The sequence below is a fragment of the Anguilla rostrata genome, chromosome 4, assembly GCF_018555375.3.
Source record: "Anguilla rostrata isolate EN2019 chromosome 4, ASM1855537v3, whole genome shotgun sequence".
NCBI classification, from domain to species: Eukaryota; Metazoa; Chordata; class Actinopteri; order Anguilliformes; family Anguillidae; genus Anguilla; species Anguilla rostrata.
Genome location: NC_057936.1, coordinates 35,492,072 through 35,517,658, shown reverse-complemented (window position 1 = coordinate 35,517,658; position 25,587 = coordinate 35,492,072). Strand labels below are relative to the sequence as shown.

Below are 25,587 nucleotides of genomic sequence, written 5' to 3'. Positions count from 1 at the left end.
GTCAACCTCTCCTTGAGTATAAATCGTTTTAGAACAGACACACACACGCACGCACATATACACTATGTTAAATGCAAATAGGCTACCACAAAATGTTCATTTAATGTAAACCTTTTTTTAAAATAAAATAAAAAACATGGGGAAAATGTCTTCGTGTGCGTGTGGTGGGAGGAAGGCTATGCAAAGTTATAGCATGGGTAAGAAATAACGATATAATAGGCTACCTCCAATTAATCCGTTTTTAAAAATATAATTAAACAGGCGTATTGAACACGTTGTCTCAACTGTAAAGTGAGCCAATAGCAAAGTAAATAATCCTGCATATGTAAATAATATCCGATGTGATCCAATGGGTTTCTTTGAAGGCGGAGTCACAGTTCGGTCAACAGGAGGGGTGCAGTTATTTCTTGAGCTTTCAAGATTTTAGGTCGGCTTCAAAAGGAGAGAGGGAGTGCACATGAACTCACGTTTCTTTGATTTTGGATTATTATATTTCTGAACATAATCGCCGTCCAGGAGTTAGCCTATTGTCGCAGACACATCAACGGTTTTGTTCGCTAGCCTTCAAGCTAAAGAAAATGAATCTTGTAATGCACCAAGGTTGAGATTCTCCGTAGCGAAATTTGAATGCAGGATTAAGTTTTCCCTTTCACGTTTGATGGTATTTTCACTCTGTATTGGGGGATTGTGCGCGCTCGTGGACATGAATCCGGTGTTTTTCCTAGTTTTCTTGTAACATTGCCTGCGAGGCTTGCGCTGAGGGTCAAAATACCAGGAAAGAGGACTTGAAACTAATTTAATTTTCGTAAATGGATCGCCATTCCAGTTTCATTTCCATCTGGCTTCAGTTGGAACTTTGTGCCATGGCTGTTCTACTAACAAAAGGTAGGCTACGTTATTATCGCCGTTGATGGTATTAAAACAGTTTTCCCTGGAGTTTTGCATTGCTGGGTGATGCTGTTAAGCGTGCTCTGAATTTTTTTAGAAAACAAGTAGCCGAGGCAAACCTGATAGAAACGGGAAAATATGAGTGTAGTCTATGCTGGTTAGCCTACTAGTAAAATAATCACCGCAAGCCGCTTGCTAGTTTTCTTGACTTGACTCCGCGCTCCAAGCAAGTAGGCTCATTTTGGCTAAAGCAATTCGGCTGTTCATGAGTTGCCTGCGACTATGAGTGTTTTCGTAATGTCTGTTATGTTCACCTATAAGAAATCATGTAAATTTAACAGCCCGCACAAGTACACGACAATCTGTAGGCTATCGGCTGGAAACCTGCGTTCCAAATGTATCCTTTCACTGGTTCTCTTGATGTCAAGCAACATTTTGGCTGTCAAAATAACAATTACTGAACTTCGACTCACTTTTATTGTTACTATGTGATTAATAGACTTAATGCAAGATATTATATTTAAATGCTAGTTTACGTCAAAGTTTTGGCTATTTGTAACAAAGGTTCGAAGAACGATACATTAATTTTATCATTAAAAAAAAATTGGGATGTGATCTTAATGGGGAGAAATTGGCTACTGTCTGTTTGGGCTAAGTGTACCACGTTGTTGCAGCGGTAGGCTACCGATTATAGTTCGGATTATAATGTAAGGGAAATCCTCTTTTACAAAACCTCACCTAGGCTATGCTGCCAAAACGGATTCGAGATGACCGTGCAGACGTGTGCATTTTAATCATTTCTATGGTGGGATAAGTATGGAAACGTACGCTATTCGGTAAAAGCCAAGTAGCCTAAAATAATACATTATCAGTTAGGCTAGTCAATTCGTACTGAATGTAACGTTGCATTTAAGTGAACATAGTGTGCTGGTATCTCTTTGCTCTTTGACTGTAGCGGTCCCGTCAGTAGGCAACGGGGTTATCCTTTAACGATACTAGTCTGTTATAATAAATCGCTCGCGGGTTTAATCGTTTTATTTGTTTGTGTAGTCAAGTGCTTTAGCTGGCAGTATTACTATACACACCGATGTTCCCATGTCCATGGTCTGTTGCTAATAAGGTGACATGTAACCCGAACCGCCCAAGGCACACACACCCAGCCCACAACAACCTCACAACACACAAAAGCTTGTGTTTGTTTGTGTTTGTGCTTGTGGATCTGACGTCCAAGCACAATTGGTCATTTGCCCCGATAATCCAGGGCGGCGACAGTTCTGTAAATACGGAAACATTGGCTTAAGTGTTGCATGGCCCATGTCATATGCCATTTTAGCTGCTCATGTATGTGAACATTGTGCGCCTTAAGGTTACAATTGATTTGAAGTCATGGCATTTTATATCTCATTATTGTTCTAGCCATTCACATAGTGGAAGTCGGCCATAATAAGGTTATCAAAAGCCCCTTTAAAGAGAGAAATCCAAATTCTTCGGCAATTAGGGTACTACAAGTAGCCTAATGTAGCTTGCGTGCAAACCAAGCAAGGAGAGTCCTGCGCCGCACTTCACCTCCTCCTTTTTTACAAGTTTCCATTTGGGTTGAAAGAAATTGACTTTGGCAAACAAACCACTAATTATAAGCTACACGGTTCCTGTTTTATAATACCGACTAAAAGGACCCCTTTGCACGAAAAGCTCTTAAAGTTGCCTAGTAGCTTGCTTTTTGAAAATATTTCTTGATTTAGTATGAACATAGGGACGTTTTCAAAATTATTACAAAGGCTAGTAATTTCCACACGTTTGGCTTTTATAGTTAGTGGGTAACCGTCGTGAAATGCTGAAATTGGACACTGGAACATTTTTCCCCCCGGTGTAATAGATAATTGGTTTTTGTAATGAAATTAATGTATCATTTACCATTTTAAACAAACGTGTTTTTGAACGATTATTGTGAGATAATTTTAGACGTTACATATTTGGGGTCCCATACTGTCAGATTTAAACAATTGCGTCAAAACCATCACCGAATAAGGGACATTTTTAGAACGAGTTGAAACACCGAATGAATAATGAACGGCTTAACTTTAGACTCTTTTGCTGACTTCACACAACTGTCACCAGACTTGGGTGAAATACGTATTTGTTTTAAATAAAAATACTTTTCTGTGCTTTGATCTTGCCTGGTGTAATTGAGCCTCCCAACATGACCAGAAGGCAGGGTTTGCACTTTTTGAGAGTATTTCATTTGCTCCAATACACCAGACAAGATCAGTAAAGCCTAGAAAAGTATTTGAATCAAAAACCAATACGTATTTGACCAAAGGTCTAACTGTCACACAACATTCAGTATGCACTTATTGAACATCGCTTTGGATAAAAGCGTCTGCGAAATGTAATGTCCTCAATTCTAGAAGGTTTTCGCGGGACCAGCCCTGGTCTTATATGGTTCATTTATTGTTATTATTATTATTATTATTATGTTCTGATGTGTGCTTTGTGTTGTGTCTTCACAGGAGAAATAAGGTGTTACTGTGATGCAACGCAGTGCGTGGCCACCGGTTACATGTGTAAATCGGAACAAAATGCCTGCTTCACCAAGTTATTGGACCCTCAGAACACGAACTCTCCTCTCACTCACGGGTGTTTGGACCCAATGGTGAATGTAGCTGATGTGTGCAGCCCCAGAACTGCTGGTGATTTGACTGGGGGCTCCTCCAAAATGGAGTGCTGTCACGAGGATATGTGCAATTACCGAGGCCTGCACGATCTTGCGCAGAACAGAGGAGACTCTTCAGGTAAGAAAAGGCAGTCAGTCAACCCTCCACATTCGTGCAGTATTTCCCCTGGGACTTGTAGAAGTGAAACTGGGAACGGTATAATGCTGCCATCTTAATGCAAAGCACTCAATTGTGATTTTTATGAAAAATAATTCCCTTACTCTTTGAGGAAATTCGATCATTTGTTTAATCACCCCCATTCGTTGTTATTAATTAGGCTTGTCAACTGTGTCGATATTTCAAGCATTTTGATGGCGAACCTGTAACCTTTTGATATAGTTATTACCTACATGAAATATAGAAATGCTTATGTTCTAGTGTTTTTGGAGGGCTTGTACAGAAAGAAAAGGAGATTTCACATATTGGTTTTGGGAAGCAGTTTGGGTAGTGGTCTCGAAGTTGAACCAATCAGGGTACCTGCTGAAGGGCAGCACGGTCATACTTCAGGTCTGCTTCAGTCAACACATACCAGATATATACTGACACAAGCTACGTAAATTGCCCTGGACTGGGGCTAATAAAGAAGCATATGACACGATTTGAAACGTACTTGCAGGGTAAATGAGAGCAGAAATGATAGTGCATTACCCCAGACACAGGCAGCAGCTTTGACGTTTCTGTGTCTGATAGTTTGCTTCGTTTCCGTTGCAGACCAGGGCGGCAGGTACCCGCCAGAGAACGGCAGGAACCTCATCACCCGCATGCAGGAGCTGGCGTCGGCCAAGGAGGTGTGGTTCCGCGCGGCGGTGATCGCGGTGCCCATCGCGGGCGGGCTGATCCTGGTGCTGCTCATCATGCTGGCCCTGCGCATGCTGCGCAGCGAGAACAAGCGCCTGCAGGACCAGCGGCAGCAGATGCTCTCGCGGCTGCACTACAGCTTCCACGGGCACCACGCCAAGAAGGGTCACGTGACCAAGCTGGACCTGGAGTGCATGGTGCCCGTGACGGGCCACGAGAACTGCTGCCTGACCTGCGACAAGATGCGCCAGGCGGACCTGGGCAACGACAAAATCCTGTCGCTGGTGCACTGGGGGATGTACAGCGGGCACGGGAAGCTGGAGTTCGTATGATCCGCCGCGCGGGACGGAGCCCGGTCTTCCGCTTCGCCGGGGCGTCTGCAGTTCGTTTTTGTTTCCCGTCACCGTTACCAACGTCCATCCCGTTGAATTCTGGGGGGGGAAAAATTCAGCTTTTCAACGGAAACGACACAAGCGAACGCGAGCCTCGCGGTTTCGCCAAGGAGCACTTTACTTGAAATAAAAGCTGAATCAGCACGGAGTCGTCGATAAAGGCGAGCGCGAAAGAGGACGCTTGGCGCAGGCCCAGAGAATCCTGGACTTTTACTGATTGCTGAAGGATTCCAAATTTGTCTTATTTGCACATTTGTATAAAGTAAAAATGAAATAAAATAGGTTGTTTTCCTTTAAAAAAGAAGCTAGAGAAAATCACTTACACCAGGGTACAAAAGGACTTTGAGGAGTAAAAAAAAATTCAGTGTTAACTGTAGCTGTGCACACTCCTCTGTATGTTCATTGTAAAGATTTTAAATATATATTTTTTGTCGAAAACCGTTTTTTGCTGTTTTTCTTTTGTTGGCGAACCTTTACCTTCTTAGAAACTGGTGCACTTCTGCTCAGAGTGTACCTGTTTTTTTTAACCTATTTAAAGAAAAATGTGCCAATACAGAGGCCTTTTTTAGACTATACGCTGGTGACCACATCTGTAAAGTATAGATGGCGTAGAAGGCCATAATCTAATTGCCCAATATACCTTGCAGAGCAGGGCCATGTCTCTGTACGACTGGACCGATTGATTAGTATGAGTAGCACAACTCTTTGTGGGGATGAGAAGAGCAGTGTTTTCAAAGAGGTGGAGAGATGTGTGCGCTGGTATTTGACTGGCATCCAGAAATCCAGATCATCCCTGGAAAGAGGAGCAGCCATGATGGATATCTTTGATTAGTTCAAGGGAAAAAAAGACCTTTTGACTTGGGGAAACATACTTCAGGTTGATTTTGAGTTTTTTTTCCCATTTAAAAGTAAACCAAATGCATTAAGAGGGAAATACCCTTCAGGCCGATGTATAGGATTTGGTTGACCCCCCTCTGACTAGGTTATTGGGGAGGTACCCACACCAATGTATACTGCTCCAGAAGTTGGCTACAGGCAGTCGTTTTTTTATGATCAGTCTGTGGTTGCTGGGCGATTTACTGGGTAACAGGCCTCGCTGTAACTATGATGTCATCGGCCAGCCCTGGAGGCCAGTGCAGTCTGGTTGCTGCCCCGACAATGTCTTGCTTTACGGTAGAACCACACGTATGACTCACTCATGCTTGGCCTGCCTCCAGAGGTCGGGGTTTTTGGGCTTCGGAGTGCTTTAGCATGCCTTTGCCTCGATTTATCCTGGAAGTGGCAGCGGTATTTATTTTACATTCGCTCTTAATGGTCAGAAGCGCTCCTCAGTCCTTTTTGTTGGAGAGTTTTCATAAAATCTGCAACATTTTTCTGTACCCCTGAGTTGAAATGACTGCTCTGCTTGCCAGGTTTTATGTGGATTCTTACATACACATGCACCTCTTGGCCAAGTACGAAAAAACTGTTTCAGACCTTCAGGGCTGTGGTAGCCTTTTTTTAATACCAAACTTTACGCTACATCAAATATGTGACATTTCCTGTGAGTTGCGCTATTTCTTTCTGTCATTGATTAAACTTCAGCATTGGTGTCCCTGGCATCCGTTTTCTATATGCTTTGCCAGCCCTGTCACCTTGGGCAGTGCCACGGAAGGCCGTTCACTGTCGCTCCACCTCCGCTTAGACAGTCTGGCACCTTGGCATCCTGTGTCTCAGGGAAACAATGGCTACGGAGGTGTCACATCCACTGTGGTCATTGTTGACACAATGTACAAGTATGCGCAAGTGTGACTCGAAGAATTTCTTTTGAAATACAAGTTGAAACACAATAGGGTGAGAGTATCAATGGCAGAATTAATATTTTATTGTGCATGTTTGCAGCAACATCGTTCAGGACTTCCCCTTACGGGTCTGGGGATTCTGAATGTAACTTTATCAGCTTGTTTTGAGATGTTTTTTCCCTTTTTATAAAGAATCTGCTTGCACAGCTGCTGTAGCACCAGTGGAATTCATTCAACTCATCTGTTACAAAAAAAATAATTTGGGTTTTGTTTGAAATGGTTTCTCGATAGTTTTAGCGTCTATTTTAATTTAGCCTCAAATATGAAACGACCACTTAATCAGTGGTTGGGTGTAGCCGTGGGAGATGCTGGACGTAGGGACTGACGTTTAAGTTGCTTTGTTTGTTAGATATGCCTGTAATATGAAGAAGCACCCACACGCCCTCAAACCGTCATTCCGGGTTTAATTGGTAGCTTAGACTCGAGCGCTCTAGCCGCTTCGAGCGAGAGTCCTGGTGTAGTTCACTGCACAGCAACTCTGCTCGGGGACGTTACCATGACGATAACTACAAACTCCTCTACGTTTAGATGCCTAGTGTGACCCAGTGTTCTCACACTCCACCCCTCGGGGCTCGAACGGCTTGATTAACCCATGCCTGGCGGCCATGTTTGTTGGATATAGCAGGGGGGCGTTGGCGGGCTCTCTCCCTACACTTAGGACTGGGTGGTGCCCCATGTGAGCAGAACTGCAACAGTGCCCTGCAATCAGAGGCTAACCACGGCAGCTCTACATCTGCCATGGAATGGGGGTGGAGGGGGTGGGGTTCGCACCTCCCCAAACTGTCTTCACTGACAAGATTCCAATAAAACTCCCTAACTCACTGGGCCTTCCCCAAGTTTGGTTTGATCCAGCTTGATATATCTCCAATTTGCATTCTATTTGTAATTCACTTCAAGATTTTGGTAGCCATGTTGAATTGACTTCTGCTTAGTGTAGGCAAATAAGGTAAAGAAAAACGAAAAGGCGCCAACATTCAGACTTGATTAAAGAATCATGCTCTTGAGCAGAGAATTAATTTATGCAGGGAAGCCCTTTGGATAGGTGTGTGAAGATTTGCGTATTTTTAACATGTTAAGTGCGGACTCGTTGCCTGGAGCACAGAGGGGCAATAAATGCACACCTCCCTTAGCTGTAGCTGTTTTTTTTTTATAACACAGCGGGTTGCCGTCCCTCTTTCAGACACTTCGGCGGATTTAGAATTAATAGTGCAGTCGACTCCTGGTAATTGCACGTTCCTGGAACTGTTGTGATGTTACTGGAATATACACATAACAGCAGTAAGTAAAGCCAGTGGGATTAAAATGAGACCAGCTGCAGACTCCATAATAAAACAGAAGGCAGTTACCAGATATGCAATTATAGTGAGTTAACTGCATCTGCTGAGCTATTCTTCATAATGACTAAATCAAATGCTATTTTACCCCTATTTTAGGTACTTTCACAGGTATATATTATACTGCATAATCTTTGCACCGTGGCAGAACTTTTCCCTGTGGTCCTAATGCACTACATGTTGGTTATTTTACTATTGTACATTGCTCATTGTAAAAAAAAACAAAACAAAAAAAAAACAAACACATTATTGAGTATGGCTGACCTGTGGGCTGGAGAGAGACTAAAAGGATTTATGCTGAAACATATTTAAGATGCTCAAACTATCTCAGCTGTGTCTTTCATTTTACCCTTCTGAATGAAGTTAATGGTGATTGTCCAAAAGAGATTTCTATCAGAAATGGGAAAGCTCCACAGACATAGGGTGGCATGATGGTTAGCACTGGTGGCTCACTAGAAGGGGGTTCTTTATTTGAATCCTGACTGGCTGCTATCCTCCCTGTGTGCTCTCTCCGTGTTCACGTGGGTTTCCTGCGTGTACTCCTGCTTCCTCCCACAAAGACGTGTAGCTTAGTGACTGTGGATATCAGGATAGTCATTGAAAATGTGAACTTGTTCTAAATCGGCCATCCTTGTTAGGTGTAAAGGCGTATGTACACCTAGGAAGGATAGATGGGAAGTCCAACTCCAGTGACATCTGAATCAATTAATTTAATATAATTTAGAATTGTGGGTGTGTGTGTGTGTATATATATATATACACATATGTTTTGGAGTAATCTTTAACCATCTGAAGGACTCACCTTTTTACAGAAATACCTACTAAATCATTAATAGAAAACTCAAACACAACACTACCTTTGTTTGTCTTGTTTGCAATGATGGTTCCTACTGATATTCATATCCCTTAAATTCTGACAATGCCTCGGTAAGTTATTTCTCAGTTCTCTTAATACACAGAAAATACACAGAATATTTTAAAAGAATTCATTAGTAGTTACTGATGTACAGTACATTAAAATGAGATCTGATATAAAAATTCTATCCAGCAGAATAGTGCTTCCCCTTTTTCTGTGGAGAAGACACTGGGTAAAAACTCTCTCCTCTTACCTTCTTTGAGAATAAACATTTGTCCTTGTGTATTGTTAACATTTCGATATCGATCTATGTAAAACAACGATAATGAAGTTCGGGGTTCTGTTTATGAAACAACTCTCAAGCACTTGCAGCTGAAGCTTCCTTCTCTGTAAACAGACGTTGGTTTCTAGAGAAGGAAGTTTGGCGCATCGGGACAAGTTGGGACAAATCTAAGCATTTAAAGAGAAAGGCTCCGGAGCAGGAGTTGAAGGGAGATGAAGACCAGGCCAACGAATGGGACTAGATAAAGAGAGAGCACGTTCAAAAGGAAAAAAAACACTTTAGTCCTCACAGCACAATTAAGAAACAACTGCGCTGTCACTCAAGCTGTCCTGCTGGCCCCCGTCTCCCTCTGTCTCACTGGGATTAGGCACAGAGCCTTCCAGACGGGGTGGGGTCGGGGGGGGGGCACAGGCAAGCGGGCCCCAGTGACCGTGTGGACACTCCCAATATTCGGCCCGCAGGACCTGTAGCTTTCTGATTCCTTATACATCAGTTAGTCAGTCTAACAGCCAGCCAACATGTCCCATATGGAGCCTGCATAGTTGTTTGCCCCTGTGTGGAAGGTAAGTTCTGTCCAGTAGAAGAGACAGAACCGTGGTCTCTAACTTCCTCCTGAAAGTCAGATACAGCACCTTCAGCTCTTTATCCTGCCCCCATACACACACAAGAGTGCGAGAACTTTTTACGATGAGAACAGGCCACAAAAGGCTCTGCCTGCCAGCTTCCTTCATGGTGGTCAAGGTGAAGGCCGAGCGATGACTAGTCTCCACAACGTGACCCGCCAATTATTTCCCACCATTAGCGATTACGGGAAGCGATTAAGCACGTTACAGGGAGTCGGTTTTGGAGGAATGTGTGCAAGAGGTACACCTTTAATGATTATGGAAAGGGGAGGGAAAGGGGCGGGGTTAAACTGAAAAAGTAGCCATTAAAAAAAAAAGCAGTAGCATTTGTTGCCTGCTAAAGGCTCATAATACCAGGTTTTATTAGGCAGTCTGGATCTGTGCCAGCTCTGAATGGCACAGTGCACCTTGAATTGCAAGCGCCGCCCCAGGATGCTTCTGAAGACATAATGCCCCTGCATTGTGTGCATGGCTCCGATTAAAGAACCCGTAAGAGGAGAACGCTCAGTCAGTCTGACGGTAACCCTGCCTGCGTAGCGTCTCAAAGGAGACACGCATTGATCCGCCCCGTGGCGTGTATCCCATTGTCACACAGACTCTGTGCCTCTGATGAACAGGCCCATTTCTCCCATTGAGTGTCACCCACAGAGCGTGTCAGGGTTTTACCTGAAAGATGTTTAGCACCCTGGTCGTGGTAAACGATTAATATTAAGTGCAAAGCAATTTAATTATTTTTTGACTGACATGTTTTTGTTGATATGTTCTGCTCAGCAGTAATCTAAGTATTCATGTTTGATGCCATCTGAATTGATTTGTTGAGGTGATGTCGTCACATTTGATAGCCATTCGGTGGTGTTCATAGTCGACACTTTCAGAGCAATGTACTGTTTGCAATGTATTGTCTGCAGTGACCATGCCACTGCCGAACACTCCATATGAGATACACCCTAATGGCATCATGAAACCCCCTGTTGACAAAATGAGTTCCTCTGCTCATAGTTTACAAAAAACCCAGATTTAAATTCCACATTCCACGTGAATTCTGCAGATTACGTAACACGTGCCTTCACATTTCAACATTCTTGAATCGTGCGTATCCTCAAGAAGTAGGTTTATCAAAGGACAAGATCCAGACGAGCACAATTGCAGAGCTCAGATTAGACTATATTTTTCAGCTTTTCCACTGGAGGCTCCGCCACAAGTGCCAGAATGACTGCTTGCTGCTGTAAAACTGGCAGCTCCGTGCAAATACACTTCAACGTGGGGACGCAGGATTACTGTTATTTGTACGTGCGACCTTACTGAAGTGGCCCCGGCGAGCCTTCATTCTTCCCGCTAACTCTTGCTGGAAGGCGAGTTCACTCCTTACCAGTGACAGACAGCCGGACTCCATAGCCATCCGCCACTGTCCAGGGGAAGAATGCACCGCTATGCCAGTCTGCAGCTGGTGGTCATTAGCCTGCCCCACCTGGGGCTCCCCCCTCTCCCCCGTCTGTCTCCGGAGCGGGGGGTGAGTCTTGGACCGGGTTCGAGATAAGAGCGTATCCACTCGGTCAATTTACCACTTAAGTCTGGAGCTGGGTTGCCATTGCTATAAACATGATTCCAGGCTACCTCAGGGTCACTTAGCTTTTGTTTGTCCCAAAGCTAAAAGGTTCATTTGGAAACTTAAGAGTCCAGGGATAAATGTTCCCTCTGCTTCATTGGTTATTCTGTCTGCATTTGGTGACACTTAAACCAAGCGCCTCCTCACCCTGCCCCAGTAAGGGGCAGTGGTTTTTGTGCTTGGGTTTGTTGGAGTATCATTGGTAGGGACAGGTTTGCCAAAATCTGGCAGGGGTCTCCTTTATCTTGTTTGTGCTCATGAAAGCATGACTCTTTTTTCTTGAAATTAAACTGACTTATTGTAAAACTTTGTTTTCAGCAAATTGTATATTGGTATGGGTTCCAAAAATACTTTCAAATTATTACCGTTGTAGTGAGTAGGTCAGAGGCGGAACTTTGCCGTGAAATGACTGTGCTTTATTGAAACCGTCTCCATCAACTCCATACCGCCACACACACTCCCACACAACCCCCCCCACCCCCTCCCAAAAAAACAAAAAAAACAAAACTCATCTAAGGGGGATGCTATGCTCTGTGTTAGAGGGAAGCACAGCAGTTCATCTGAACTGGTCTCTTCTGTCCATAATTCTCTCTGCACTGACATGATACAGCTCTTAAAAAGGGAAGTTCATTTCCAAACAAAAATACCTTTTAAATGTGAGACCGGCTCGGGGGGTCACCGGGAGCAGGCAGAACAAATAAATGGGAGGCTGCTTAACCCCACAGAACCCAGCGGCCGTTTATTCCTGAGCGTTCGCAGAGAAACTTCAGGGGTCCTGCTGGAAACCCAACACTGGTTTAATTAGAGCTGAAGGGGCACCGAGGATTTACAGTAATCTAAGATTACCACTGTACTCCCCTCGCAGAAAGGGGCGGGGAAACAGCAGAGCGTTTGAGAAAAGGCCTCTCTTCCCCGACTCGGGGGCAGGGCTCTGCCGTTTATCATCCGGGGGAAAACTGTTTACTGCCGAGGTCAAAGTTCCAGCCGTGTGTTTATAGACTCACTCAGAAACGGGCTGGAGCTAAACATTACCCACTGCTCTCGGGCCAAACTCGAGCTTATTGTCCATGTCCTCGGGTCTGCCTGCGGCTTGAGATCCAACATGAACTGGGTAAACACTTTAGAGTCTGCCCCCCCACCCCCGCCCCCTCCCCCAACAGAGGATCGAAGATAAATGAATCTACTTTGCTTGAGCAAACATTGCTACTAATAACGGGGATTTTTAAAATGCGAAAATACAGTAATGTGCAAAAGTCAGAGACCACCCTTTCGTATATTCAATTTTCAGTCAATTCAGCCATTCAGTGCCAATTGTTTTTTTCAGTGTCAGACAATAATGCAGAGGACATATTGTATATTTAACAGAAAATTACAGAAAAGCCTGCTCCACTACATATAATCTCAAATCTATCAGTATTTGTCCACCCTTTTTTGTGCGCTCTACTACACTTTCCAATCTTCCAATCACCAGCTGAGCCCTTGCAACAAAAGTTCTTGTCAAAAGTCAATAATGTTATGTTTGAACTCTTTGCCTACAGAAGTGACTCTAACATTCAAACAACCAACTATCCAAGTACACCTTAGCTGCCTTGCAGATTTCTTTGTCATGCACATCTAAAATGGCTAAAGGAGATGTTTCTGATGAGATTCGATAGAAGACAATTTAACTGTAGAAGGAAGATAAAAGTCAAAGGAAAATAAGTGAAAAAACAGGAGTTTCCAAAACGAGTTCAAAAGATTACTGCAAGATACAGAGAAAATGGGGCTCCTAACAACCGTTCAAGAACCGGTAGACTGCCAAAACGATCATCACAAAAACAGTACTTAAAAGATTTTATTTTTGAGAGACGGGAAAAAATCAAGCTCTCCTCTAGCTTCAGATCTGAAGAAATCCACAGGTGTTTCTGTCAATCCTTCCACTCCGAAACTCAATGCTATGGGTCTAAAAGGATATGTAGTTGTCAAAAAGCCACTAGTGAGAAAAGGAAATAAACAGAAGAGAAGAGAATTTGCATCAGTACAATGAAACTGGACGCCTGAGATGTGGAGTAAAGTCTTATGCACCGATGTGTCTAAATGTCAGATCTTTGGAAGTAAGAGAAGGCAGTATAAAGGCTGCCCAATCAATGCAAGACTCCGGGAACCATGTCTAGAGCCATCAGTCAAGTATGGTGGAGGATCAGCGCAGACGTGTGGTTGTATAACAACATCTGAAGTTGGCGATTTGGTTTTGCTTGAAGACATAATGAATCCTGATAAATACAACCAAATCTGAACACATCATGCAATACCCTCTGACTGGGAGCAAATTCTACAAGGCAGATAATGAGCCCAACGCACACTGAAGACGACCAAGTTGCTAGTGTACTCAGTACAATGGACTGGCCACCCCAGAGTCCAGACCTAAACATCACTGAATGTGTTTAGGATCACTTGGATTGAGAGAAACAGAAAATGTAACCAACAAAGACTGACCTTTGGAGGTATTTACAAGAAGCATGGAAAACTATCACTGCAGATTTCTTCAAAAATCTTAAAGCAAGTCTCCTGAAAAGAATGGAAGCTGTAAAAAAAAAAGGAAAAAGGGTGAACACTAAATGCTGAAAGATCTGATATTGTACATAGTTGTTGAGGCTTATTGTGTGCTGCATTATTTTCTAAATCTAAATAATAAATAGCTTGCACTTGCACTGTTTTCACTGGAAAGTAAAAGAAAAGGGTGGTCTCTGACTTTTGCAGTACTGTATTATCATTATGTTAGCCTGCTTTTCCAAACCAACTTTGCCAAAGACTTGCAGGTGGCTGTGATCTCCACTCTTCTCTGCTTCGAAGGTGTGTCCATCGCCCAAGTGTCAGAAAAGGTTTGACATGGGGAAAGTTTAGAAACCGTTTCTCATTTAATGACCATCACTACCTCCTGGTTCCCCTTTGATATCCTTCAGATACCCCAGTCACTACCGCTTAGCATAAAGCTTTACTGTCATGCTAGGGGGTGGGGGTGGAGGTGGGGATAGTATTGGGGATGGGCTGTTTGGATCAGAGGGATCATTACGCATGTGTGCCTTACTGTGGGCAGTGGTTCTGAACAGGAAAAGACGCAGCTCAGTGCAGCCAAAGGTGTTGGCAGTCAAGCAGGAACCACACACACACATTATGTGCTCGCTGGAAGTTGAAAAATATTCTGTATGGCATTAATTGATGATCATCAAAATCTAGTTAAATCATGAAGCAATTATAATATTAATCAATCTGTCCAAAATCCAATTTATATTCTCCTCATCCACACACACACATATGCACGCTTGCATACAAACATCACAACAACACTGCTGAGATTGCTGGCTATTGCACATATGCCACACATACAACCCCGAAACTCTCCTACTAAGTGCAAAGTGCATTAACAGGAATGCTTGCAGCTCTGTCACATCACAGGGATGGAATTAGTTCTGCTCCAAAATATTATGCATGTTTCAATGCTTGAGTTTGGAATTTATACATCTTTTTCCTTTCCACAGAAATACAAAAAAAGTTCTAGTTTTCTCACATTCAATGCCCAAATACAGTAGCAGTAAGGCTACAGAGCTCAGACAAACACAGTTTATCAGCATGAGGCACTGTGTTCCATTAACTACGCAAACCTGAAACAGGCAGAGGGTGATGTCATCCCAGATACAGACTTCCCTCGTCAGAGAGTGATTGACACATCTGTTTATACCGTTATAAATATGATCATAAAAACTTGCGGCGGGATTATATGCATAGAGACCGTGGTGTTGGTGATCACTCGCCATACTGGAAAATATGTTTTGTGCTTTTAAAAGGCTCTGGTTTTAATATTGGTGTTTCTTTTAACAGCCGGGGAAATTTCGCTCCTGTAAAGAAGTTGTTGTTTAAAGTGTGGAGGAGTTCACTGCCAATTCCTCATGTGCTTAGAATCAAACTGGAATTGTAACCCACGGGCTGTGTGTGCGTGTGTGAGAGAGAGAGAGAGAGAGAGAGAGAGAACGAGAGAAAGAGAGTGAGAGAGAGAGAGAGAGAGAGTGTGTGTGTGTGTGTGTAGTGGAGGGGGGTGGGTGTTAAATGCTGCCTTGGACATTCTACTTTTCTCTAAAACAAGCTGCTAAGTTTCCTGAGGTATTATGTTCTGCTATGGTTCCTTTGCAAACACTAGGCACCGTTGCATATTTGACTTTCATCCCTGCAAACATCGGCAAAGGTGCCGTACGAACATATGGTACCAGGATTTGATTTCATGAAGCCATACCGTGTGCACAGTGAAGTGCACGTGCATGCTCAGGATTCAGCCACCCTCGGGGGGTGGGGGGGGTGGGGGGGGGGGTGTGGGGGCATGCCACAGTTGGCTCGTTCTGGATCACTCTGAGTCCACAGCAATGGTTCTGTCTCTGACCCCATTGAGTCAGTCACACATGTAGAGCCCTGCCATTCTTCACTCAAACACCATCTCACCTTCCACTCTCTGGGCAGAAATCAAAACCCTGGGTCACCACAGCGGCCGAGTGAAACAGCGTACCTTTCTAATGCCAGAAACCCCACGGTTTCCCCAAAGCAGAACATGACTGGACTGTGCGCGCATGTCTGTGTGTGTGTGCGAGTGTGTGTGTGTGTGTGTGTGTGTGTGTGCGTGCGTGTGTGCGTGCGTGCACACAATGTGGGTCACACAATGGGTATATCACCTGCCGTCCCCTTGTTCATCTTTGTTGCCATGTCATTGTCATCTTGACTCCAAAAAAGGCAGGCGAACCCCACCTACTGCGGCGCATTTTCCCATGAAGCACCTCGCCCCTGGACCATGTCCCGTAGGGGCTCGTAAATACCCCAGGCCGTCAGTCTTTCCGCTCACCGAAACCGCCCTCCAACGCTTTCCCGAAATGAGTTTATGGCGTGGGAGGCTGAGGCGGCCCCGCCCTGGCGAGCCGCTTCGGCAGCAAGGTGCCCGGTGGCCCCCATGTGATTTCCATTAACGGGATTATGTCTGATAGCTCAGTTATGGGGGGGGGGCATGTAGGAGCTGTTGCGGGGTGTGGTGGTCTCAGCCATCTGAACTCTCGTGGGTCAGCCATAGCTGCTAGCGCTGGGGCTGGAGCCAGAGCCGGGACCAGGGGGCGGGTCCAGTGGCGGGGGTGGGTCCGGGCATAGGAAAACCAGCCTTGTAAATTGCAAACAGGAAACAGATGCAGACTGACGAGTGGCGTGGAGGTGATGACAGCCGGGCTGCCTCCGTTAAGGAAGCCCTCGGTGCAGAAAGGTTACTGTCAGATCATACTGGGGTTATAGCAACTACAGCGTCACCTGAGACACTGCAGAGGTTTTTTTTTGCTTCCCTCACCTTTCTATACACGCAAAAATGAGCCATCAGCAGTGGTTGCTAGTGCGCGGGTGGCATTGTAGTGTACTGCTCAAGGAACTGGGCTTGTAACTCTAAGATTGTGTGTTTGATTTCCGAGTAGAGTAGTGATGTTCTTTCCTTGAGTGCGGTGCTTAACCTGACTTGGTTCAGTAGAAAAATATTTAGCTGTATAAATGCAAATATTAAATAGTGTAATTTACACGCTGTGTGTCGCACTGCCAAGTCCTACATACTAACAGTTTCTCTTCTGGTTCAGCTTCCAGCCATGTAGCTACAGTGGGCAGGTACTATAAGGGAAGCTAAAGAGCCCATGTACAGAGACCCCGTGGTGTTCTGATGTATGCCATCTTGCTAGACACTTCACTAGTACCTGTATGAACACCACGAGTGCCCCAGCGCCTCCTCTTCCAGCACAGAAGCAAGCAAATCTCCATTACTTCACCTTTTGTTTACAAGGATGCAGAGACTCCTAGGAGCAAAATAAAAGAGCATTAGGATGATGTAGAATGAAGCTGAACCATCACTTGCTTCACTTCTTACTGTCTACTGGTCCATGCGCTTCCCAGCATGCTAAAGTTCCTGTTGTGCAGCACAATGTGGGAGACATACCCTTGAAACCTGCTGCTCCTCCTAGTTTATCTTTCCATGCTTAAATTCTTATGAAGCTCACATCCATCCCATTAGCAAACAGCATGTATCAAACAGCATGTGTGGCATGGGGTATCTGGCATTGAAGCCGGCAAGCAAAGCCACTCATTCTCAATGCACTAATGCTGCCCCACAGTCTGGTGTCACATCCTGACCATGCCACTACTGGCTGTGGTCAGCAGCCCCGCAGGATGCTGCGAAATTGGCCGGGCAGTTCTCCTGTGAGGAAGAGTTTCTACCAGCAGGCAGTTTGTTGCCTGTACAGGAACAGAGGAGGCTGATGGGGAACTGCCGCAGGCGATGACCATAGAAACCCAAAAATGCACCATGCTTCCGCAGCTTTTTGTAGTTCATCATTGACTTTAAACTTGACGCTTCTAAGTCAGTCCGTTCCGTTGATCTTAAACAAACAGGACCGCTCCTCAGCCACACTCAGAAATGTGCTCATCCATTGGCTTTATCATCAATGTGATCCTTTAAAATTATGTTTATCAATTTTCTTTTTGTTCCATGTGTCACGGCTCATTTATATTAAGGCTGTTCCTGTTCTTCCTCGACTTCCTCCCCCCCCTCCCCACAGTAGCTGTTTTTGACAGAGCGCAGATCAGGCACGACAAACATTACAACACAAATCAGCTAACACCTGTTTTCCTGACAGGCATGAGGAGGACACAAGCCCTTTGAAGGAAGACGTGTTCCTGTCAATATACGGTCATTAGCCAGCTTTCTGCCATCCAAGCTCCTTCCCTAAAAAATTCTGAAAAAAAAATGCAAAGGCTCTAATCTTCTTCATCAGGCATACGCCTGTAACTTTTCATTTCCACGCAGCAACTTTAAATTATATCCATCAAAGGAAAATAGCTTGCGAAAAATTTCAAAGACATTTTCACAAGACTTCCTCAACTTATAGAAGTGAATTTTCTAGAAAAATCCTGGAGGCACATTTTGGCAAATCATAGAAAGGGTTATGTTTCCAGGCAGGAGAATTGTCTGCTAATTCTTCAAAGAATAAGATAAAAGGGATCCAATATTTGTTCTGTGATTTTAGTTTGTGTGGAACAAGTTTGAAGGTCAGTGACTGCACGTAGTAGAATAATTGAGAAACAGTATCCTGGAAAAGATATACAAGAGATGAATTCCATGCAGTTGTGACTCACACAGTATTCAGAGTTGTTTATTTTAGCCCAAAGAAAATATCTTTATCCTTCTTCTTTGCATGATTTTGAATGACATCACCCTATATTATAGCTGCACCTGCATATAATGAAAAAACTCAAGCAACTTTACTTAGTAAATGCAAATGCCAAAATGCAAGAATAGGGGTGGGCTATAATGACACTTATTTTACAATACATCTATACTACATAAATCCTGAAATTGGTAATAGATGTTTTTTGAAATAGCTACAAAGGGTAAATGGTTTGGAAAAGGTAGGACCACACATTGAGAACAGTTAAGAAAAACTGAACACCTTAAATGTTGTCTTTGATACTCTGGCCTGTGACTCATTTTAAATACAGACCCCCCCCCCCCCCCCCTTTCCCTCTCTCTCTCTCTCTCTCTCTCTTGCTCTCTTGTGGCTGTAAAAACAAGAAACAAATCTAATTACATTCTGGCAAGCTAGATCCATTTAGTAATCTGCGTTTTAACATAACTTGCGAAATATTTTAGCATGGAGCCCTTTTTCCAGCATCAATGTTGAAAGGCCTCTTATAAGCCAGAACAAGTAATGACTTCTTACATAAACAATGTATCTGAGCAAAAACAATGAAACTAATTGAATTCATCACACATGAAGTAGTGGTAATTCTACGTTTGGGGAAGATTATATATACAGTGCTGTAAAAATATATTTGCCCCTTTCCTCTATAATTCTTCTATTATTTGTCACACTAAATAGTTTCAGGTCTTTAGATAAAATTTTGGTCAAAGGGAAACCGAATAAACACAAAACACATTTTTTAAATGATAATTTATTTTATTTAATGAAAACGTTACCAAAACCAAAAAGGAATTTACTCAAAATTTCATTGATAATTATTAAATTCAGCTGATTGATCACAGTCAGGCTAGATTGCAACCAGCTCAGTTGAATCTATACCTCACTCATACTCAACCTCACCATCACAGTGATGCAGGCACCACAAGTTTCTGCAAGCACAATATGCCATTTTCAAAGGAAATTTCAGAAGAGATGAGCACAACTCATCCAGGAAGTCAAAAAGAGATCCCAAGAACTTCAGGCCTCTCTAGCCTCAGCAAAGTTCAGTGTTCATTACATCATAATAAGACATCATAACAGGGGGAAAATGGGATTCATGGGAGATTAGCTAGGTGGAAACCACTGCTAACCAAGAGAAACATCAGTGCCTCTCACATTTGCAAAAAAAAGAAAAAAAGAAAAAAACACCTGAACGATCCCAAGCCTTTAGGGATAATGTTTTATGGACAGATGAGTCAAAACTGGAACTTTTTGGATGATACAGGTCCCATTACATCTGGCATAAAGAAAATACGACATTTCACAGTAAGAACATCACAGCAACAGTCAAACATGGTGGAGGGAGTGTGATGGTATGAGGATACCTTACTGCCCCGGGACCTGGACGACTTGCCATTATTGAAGTAACCATGAATTCAGCTCTGTACCAGAAAATTCTTAAGTAGAATGTCTGGTCATCTGTCTGCGAGCTGAAGCTGAAGGATAATCGGGTTATACAGCAAGACAATGATCCAAAACACAAAAGCAAGTCCACATCTGAATGGCTGAAAAGAAACAAAATTTAAGTTTTGGAGTGGTCTAGTCAAAGTCCTGACTTGAACCCAGATGCTGAGATGCCGTGGCAGGACCTGAAGTAAGCAGTTCACACTGAAAACCCTACTAATTTCTCTGAATTACAGCAGTTCTGCTAAGAAGAGTGGGCTTACGTTCCTCCACAACAATGTGAAATATATTTTTGTTTAAGTTATTTTTGCTAAAGGAGATGCAACCAGTTATTAAGTTTATGGGGGCAATTCATATGAGTGATATTGGTGTTTGATAGATTTTTTCATTAATTAAATGAAATAATAATTCTAAAAATGTTTAAATGAACATTCTAGATGGTAACAATCACTTCTGGTGACTGAGAGCAATGGATATCTAGAACACTGACCTATAATTTTGAAAAACAAAGCAAACAAACCAAAAAAACAACAAAATAACAAACAAACAAACAAACAAACAAAAAACAAAAAAACATTCCAAATAACCTACTGCTGAAATTGTTACTGTTCATGAACAGAACCGAAAAAATGTATACCGGCACCTGGATGTCCAGTCACCTCTTGAGCAAATGCACCAGAGATTCCGGAACAACTGTTTTTAAAGCACGTAACGTTTTCTGCCAGTTTGGCGTTTCTTGTTTCAGTTTGATATTCTGGGGAAAACAGGCATGGGGGTGAGGGAAAAGATTCAGCAGCTTGATTCAGCCATTGTTTTTCTGGGTTTTGCTCAAATGCTAGTGTGCAACTAACAAGGAGTTGGGCCTTTTGGGCTTTTCGAAATGAGGGTCTATTGCGACAGTGCCCCTTTTTAAGAAGAGACAGGAGCTCTTACATGTGAGGCAGAGAGGAAAGCGAGACATACATTGTCCATGCAGGGAGAGGATGGATTGTGCATAATTCCACTTTATTGGGTCTGAGAAGCCATTATACTTACATCAGAAACTATTATGGGATTTTGTGGCTGGAGAGTTTGGCAACAGTGCACGTTCTTTTTTTCAGAAGAATTCAGCTTGCTGCTCTCTCTCGCCCACTGCTTGCTCTTACCCCTGTGATCAGTGGTGTGTGTGTGCGTGCGTGTGTGTGTGTGCGTGTGTGTATGTGTGTGTGCAAATGTATGTCCAGCGGATTAGCTGAACTTGATTTTTAAGCTTTCCTGAGCTATTCTGAAGATTAAAGTTCAGGTTAGAAATGCAAAATGAAAAAACAAATAAACATACAAAGTAAACAAAGGGTTCATAGTTCCTCATATTAGACTGTGGACTGGGTTTGCGGATTTGGACAGTTTTCTGTGTTATCCTTTCATTATTTAAATTTTTTGGGAAGAAATTACTTGTGACCCAATGAAGAGAATCCTATGAGACTAAGCTGTCCCCCACTGCAGTACATGTCTAACTTCCTCAATCATAGACCCTATGGTGGTCCAGTGACACAATACTGAATGTCTTATAACACTATTCAGCTGACCACAGTTCTTGAGCAACTGCTTCTGTCTGACCTTGCAGTATTTGTGAGCTTAACAAAGGTGTGTCTGAGTATAACATGATGTGTCTGAGCGAATGTGTTTTTGTGCCACGCATAACTTTAATCAACATAATGCTAAGCACCTTGAGACCACGAAGGACACATGGAGATCAAACCATTGGAAGACCGAGCCTTCAAAGATCCGTTCTCCTTTTCTGTCAGGATGCACAAGAAAACAGCTCTTTATGATGAATGTGATGGTTTAAGTTTGGAAATACGCAGTTGAATTTGGTTACAAGATGTGCAGGGGAAAACATAAAAATATTACTGAAAATCTTCACCCAAAAACAGAACTGGGTAAACCATTAATTAAAAGAACTATCACAAGGAGGGGATACAATTCATGGATGTTGTGGAATACAGAATACAGTTGAGGCCAAAAGTTTACATACACCTAGACTAAAGACATTCAAATTTAATTTTTAAAATTGCCTCTCATGTGAACAAAGTAGATGCCCGTGATTGGCTTGCCAAAATAAATGTATGGTAATATGAAATGTGTGGAGGTGCGAAAAACTGAGTTTGAATATCTTTAGCCTCAGTGTATGTAAACTTTTGGCCTCAACTGTAACATCACATTGCCCCGTTGGGATATGAATTAACAAGATGAAATAACTGTCCTTGTGTGTAACCATTTTATTCATTATATTCACTCAAATCTGGTGCCAGAAGTGAATTCTGATTGTGTCCTGGGACTATTATAAAAGTCTATTTTGCCATTGGCTTAATATGATGTCACAGTTCAAGAGTTTGAGGAACATTCAGATTAGTTCTGGTAAATGCTATAGAGGATAGTTTAACCCGAGAGTTTTATGAGAAGTACTCCACAGTGGGAATGATACCTCACCTGGCTATAAGCTGTTTCTGGCAAAAAAAATACTTGTTTTCACATTTCTGTTTAAGAACTTCAACAAACTAGAGAACTTTTCAGCCAACAAGTACAGAAAAAACCTATGCAGGCTATAGTGTGCATGTGTGGCCATGTGAGTGTGTCGACCACACTAAAAGCATATTTGTACTCTTTCTCAAACTCCAAGTGCCAAGTTTGTCCACCACAGAAATCCCCATAGCAACAAACAAATCTCCTAATTTTGTTTCTCAGTTGCATGATTAAATAATTTTCCACTACAATGAATAGAACTGGACATAGAAAAATGCAGTTTGTATTATTACAGATTTATGGAAATTGCTAGATGCCAGCTGATCTGAACTTTGATCTGCAGGTTGTTGCTGCAGTGAGGTTTGATTGGAAATTACTCCCCGTTAGTGCCATGTTACCTTATATGTATCCAATTCTCAATCCCGTGCTAGACTGCCAGTATTGCAATTGGGCCATGGTGGCCAAAATGTTTTTGTTGCTGTTGTCGAGGCCCAGTGCACTTTAATAGCCAGCAAGCAGGTCTGTACTGTTGATCCAAGCTCACCCCTTGCAACATGGCCTCTCCTCTCCTTCTTCTGTGTTTGCAGATGACATCCAGTCTTCAGACTGAAATGACCCCATAGTAATGAAAAGATGGGGGTGGACGCTGACCAAGCATTCATCGCTCTCCCAAGCCGGCTCCTCCAGACTGGTCTGTAATGAAAGGCACGGATGAAGCGGAATGTCCTATTAAGGTTTCCAAACTTGTGCATTAAAGCTGCATTTCACAAACACAAGACTCATCATTACTTTTGAAAGGGGCACATTATGAACACAGGCATATTATTTAAGCCCCTGCCACCAGACACACATAAGTGTTAACTTCGGGGAAGATCATTTAACCAGTATTTAGCTGGTGCCTGTGACAGATCCCTCAATTGGGCTGACTTTTCGACATCTCTCAGAGTCACTGCATGTCATGTCCTCAGTTTCAAATCTGAGGGATAATTTTGTATGTTTTAAAGGGAAGCTTCAGTGTTAAGTACCCAGTGACTGCATGAAATAATACGAAAGACCACCCCCTCACACACACACACACAGAAAATTTAGCACACACACACACACATCCAACAAAATAAAAAGCCAACAGCCATTCAAATAAACCATTCAAATAACAAACCATGCAAATGACATCACTAGTTCTGCCACAAAAATCACCAGCTAAATTGAATGCAGAGGAGGCAGAACAAAATGTGAAATTTATTCACTCTCAACCAGATACTCTCCCATATACATAAATGACAGTTCCACAAACGGCTTTTCACATGGCATGGCCAATTACATGTAACTTCAATAAGACCTGTAAAGGAATAAATTTTATACAGCATAATAATCAGGCAGTACTCCATTAATCAGCATTATTTTTTAAATTAACTCACAAATTGAAAGAAGCATATCATTACCAAGGGTACATTCAAATACCATTTTGCCATTGACAGTTAAGGATCTGCTTACTGCTAAACTGTTTTTACTACCGGTTACAAAAAAAAATAAAAAATGTTCTGGAGCCACTTTCTGTGGCTGCCAACAATTAAGTGAATCTGGGAAAAGGCCAGTAGTGTGCCTTGGCTGAAGACATTCAAAAGCAAATGCACTGTAGGAGAGAACACAGCTCTGACAGCACACGTCTTACAAGTCCTGTTAGAGGGTTCCTTCCCCCAAAAATGCAAAGAGAAAAATCGGGGGGAAATGAAGAAAAAACCAGCAGAGGAAGAAATGTGATCCATGACATTTTCTTGTAAGAGCCTGCAGTAAGAATCACAATGACTGTGACACAAAGCCCTGTTTGTGGAGTGTGGCACAAATGCTTTCAATGGCTTGATTTTAGGATTCTCCGCCACATATGAAACCAATGAGAGATCAATGCACGGTAAACAACAGTCCGGCATTAGGCGGGACATCCTGTATTTCGGCCAAAAGTGGGCCGTCCCACACAGAATGCCCATTGTCCCATATTTCTTTACGATACAAAAATTTCCCGTTAACCTGCGATAGAACATCTGGTGACTTTAGCATGTGTTGCAATGCTGTGTCCCGTATTAATTCCACGAGTAATAATTCAACTATGGATTATTTATCATCAGATGATCCCTTGAGAATGCCTTTGAGAAACCTGCTTTATGATAACACATTTATAGTTTATTTCTTGCACACCCAAACACCAGAAGACTTATTTGTTATGAATTCCTTGAACCACGTCTGGGTCTTAAAAGTTTAGAACAGGTTAGAATAGGTTTATGCTACTTTATGTGGCACTTTTATAACCCAGCACATACCGCTTATAAACCCCAGAAACTCAGTGACTAAATTCTATTAGCAAAAGATCAGTTGGCGGTGGCCAGTAATGCAAACTGTCATATTTTACTGATTCTGTGATCTGTCCACTCATTTAATTTGGTTTTAAAAGGCCACAAACACACTCGTACTACACTGCAAGGGTAAATCAACTCAGACTGCTCTGCTGCTCCGGTTAAGTCCGTATGAAGTGGGGTTTGTTTTTCATGAATATCTTTATGAGCATGTTATACATTCCCATTTGATAGTGTAAAAATGTTTTACTATATACAGGAACTTTGGGGCCTCCTGCTCCCTGACCACGGGACTGACTCTCTGCAGAGTCATGTTCATCATTAACTTTTTTTTGCTCAACCAAGTGCCTGTCCCATTCCTCTTGTGACCCTGCAATAAACTCTCTGCGTGATCAATTGAGCTTGGGGCAAGGAACACTCCCCTTTTCGGAGGAATAGGGAGCCCGATTTAACAAGTTTAAACATTAACGCAGAAATCAATGGTCTATCTATCCACATTTCTTTGACAGCTCCAATACCACAAGCCAATCAAATGCTTGTGTGGCCAGAATAATAAACCAATCACATTACAGGTGGGGTTCTGTCGCGTCAGTGACTTTCGAGCATAAAAGTAATCAAAAAACATAACAACTTTCCTCTGAGGTAAGGCATTGCCTAACCGACCAGACTCGCATCTCCTTAAGGACACTGTCGGTCTTTGCTGCGCTTCCCAACTCGC

The 25,587-nt window shown here is 42.8% G+C and overlaps 1 protein-coding gene across 1 annotated transcript; it reads left to right on the top strand.

The window, feature by feature from the left end:
• Window positions 1-408: 408 nt before the first annotated feature.
• Window positions 409-5,230, top strand: bambia (BMP and activin membrane-bound inhibitor (Xenopus laevis) homolog a). Its single transcript, XM_064332399.1, has 3 exons — window positions 409-885; window positions 3,399-3,680; window positions 4,314-5,230. The coding sequence occupies exons 1-3, from the start codon at window positions 810-812 to the stop codon at window positions 4,730-4,732; spliced, it is 777 nt and encodes a 258-aa protein (XP_064188469.1). The 5' UTR covers window positions 409-809; the 3' UTR covers window positions 4,733-5,230.
• Window positions 5,231-25,587: the final 20,357 nt, after the last annotated feature.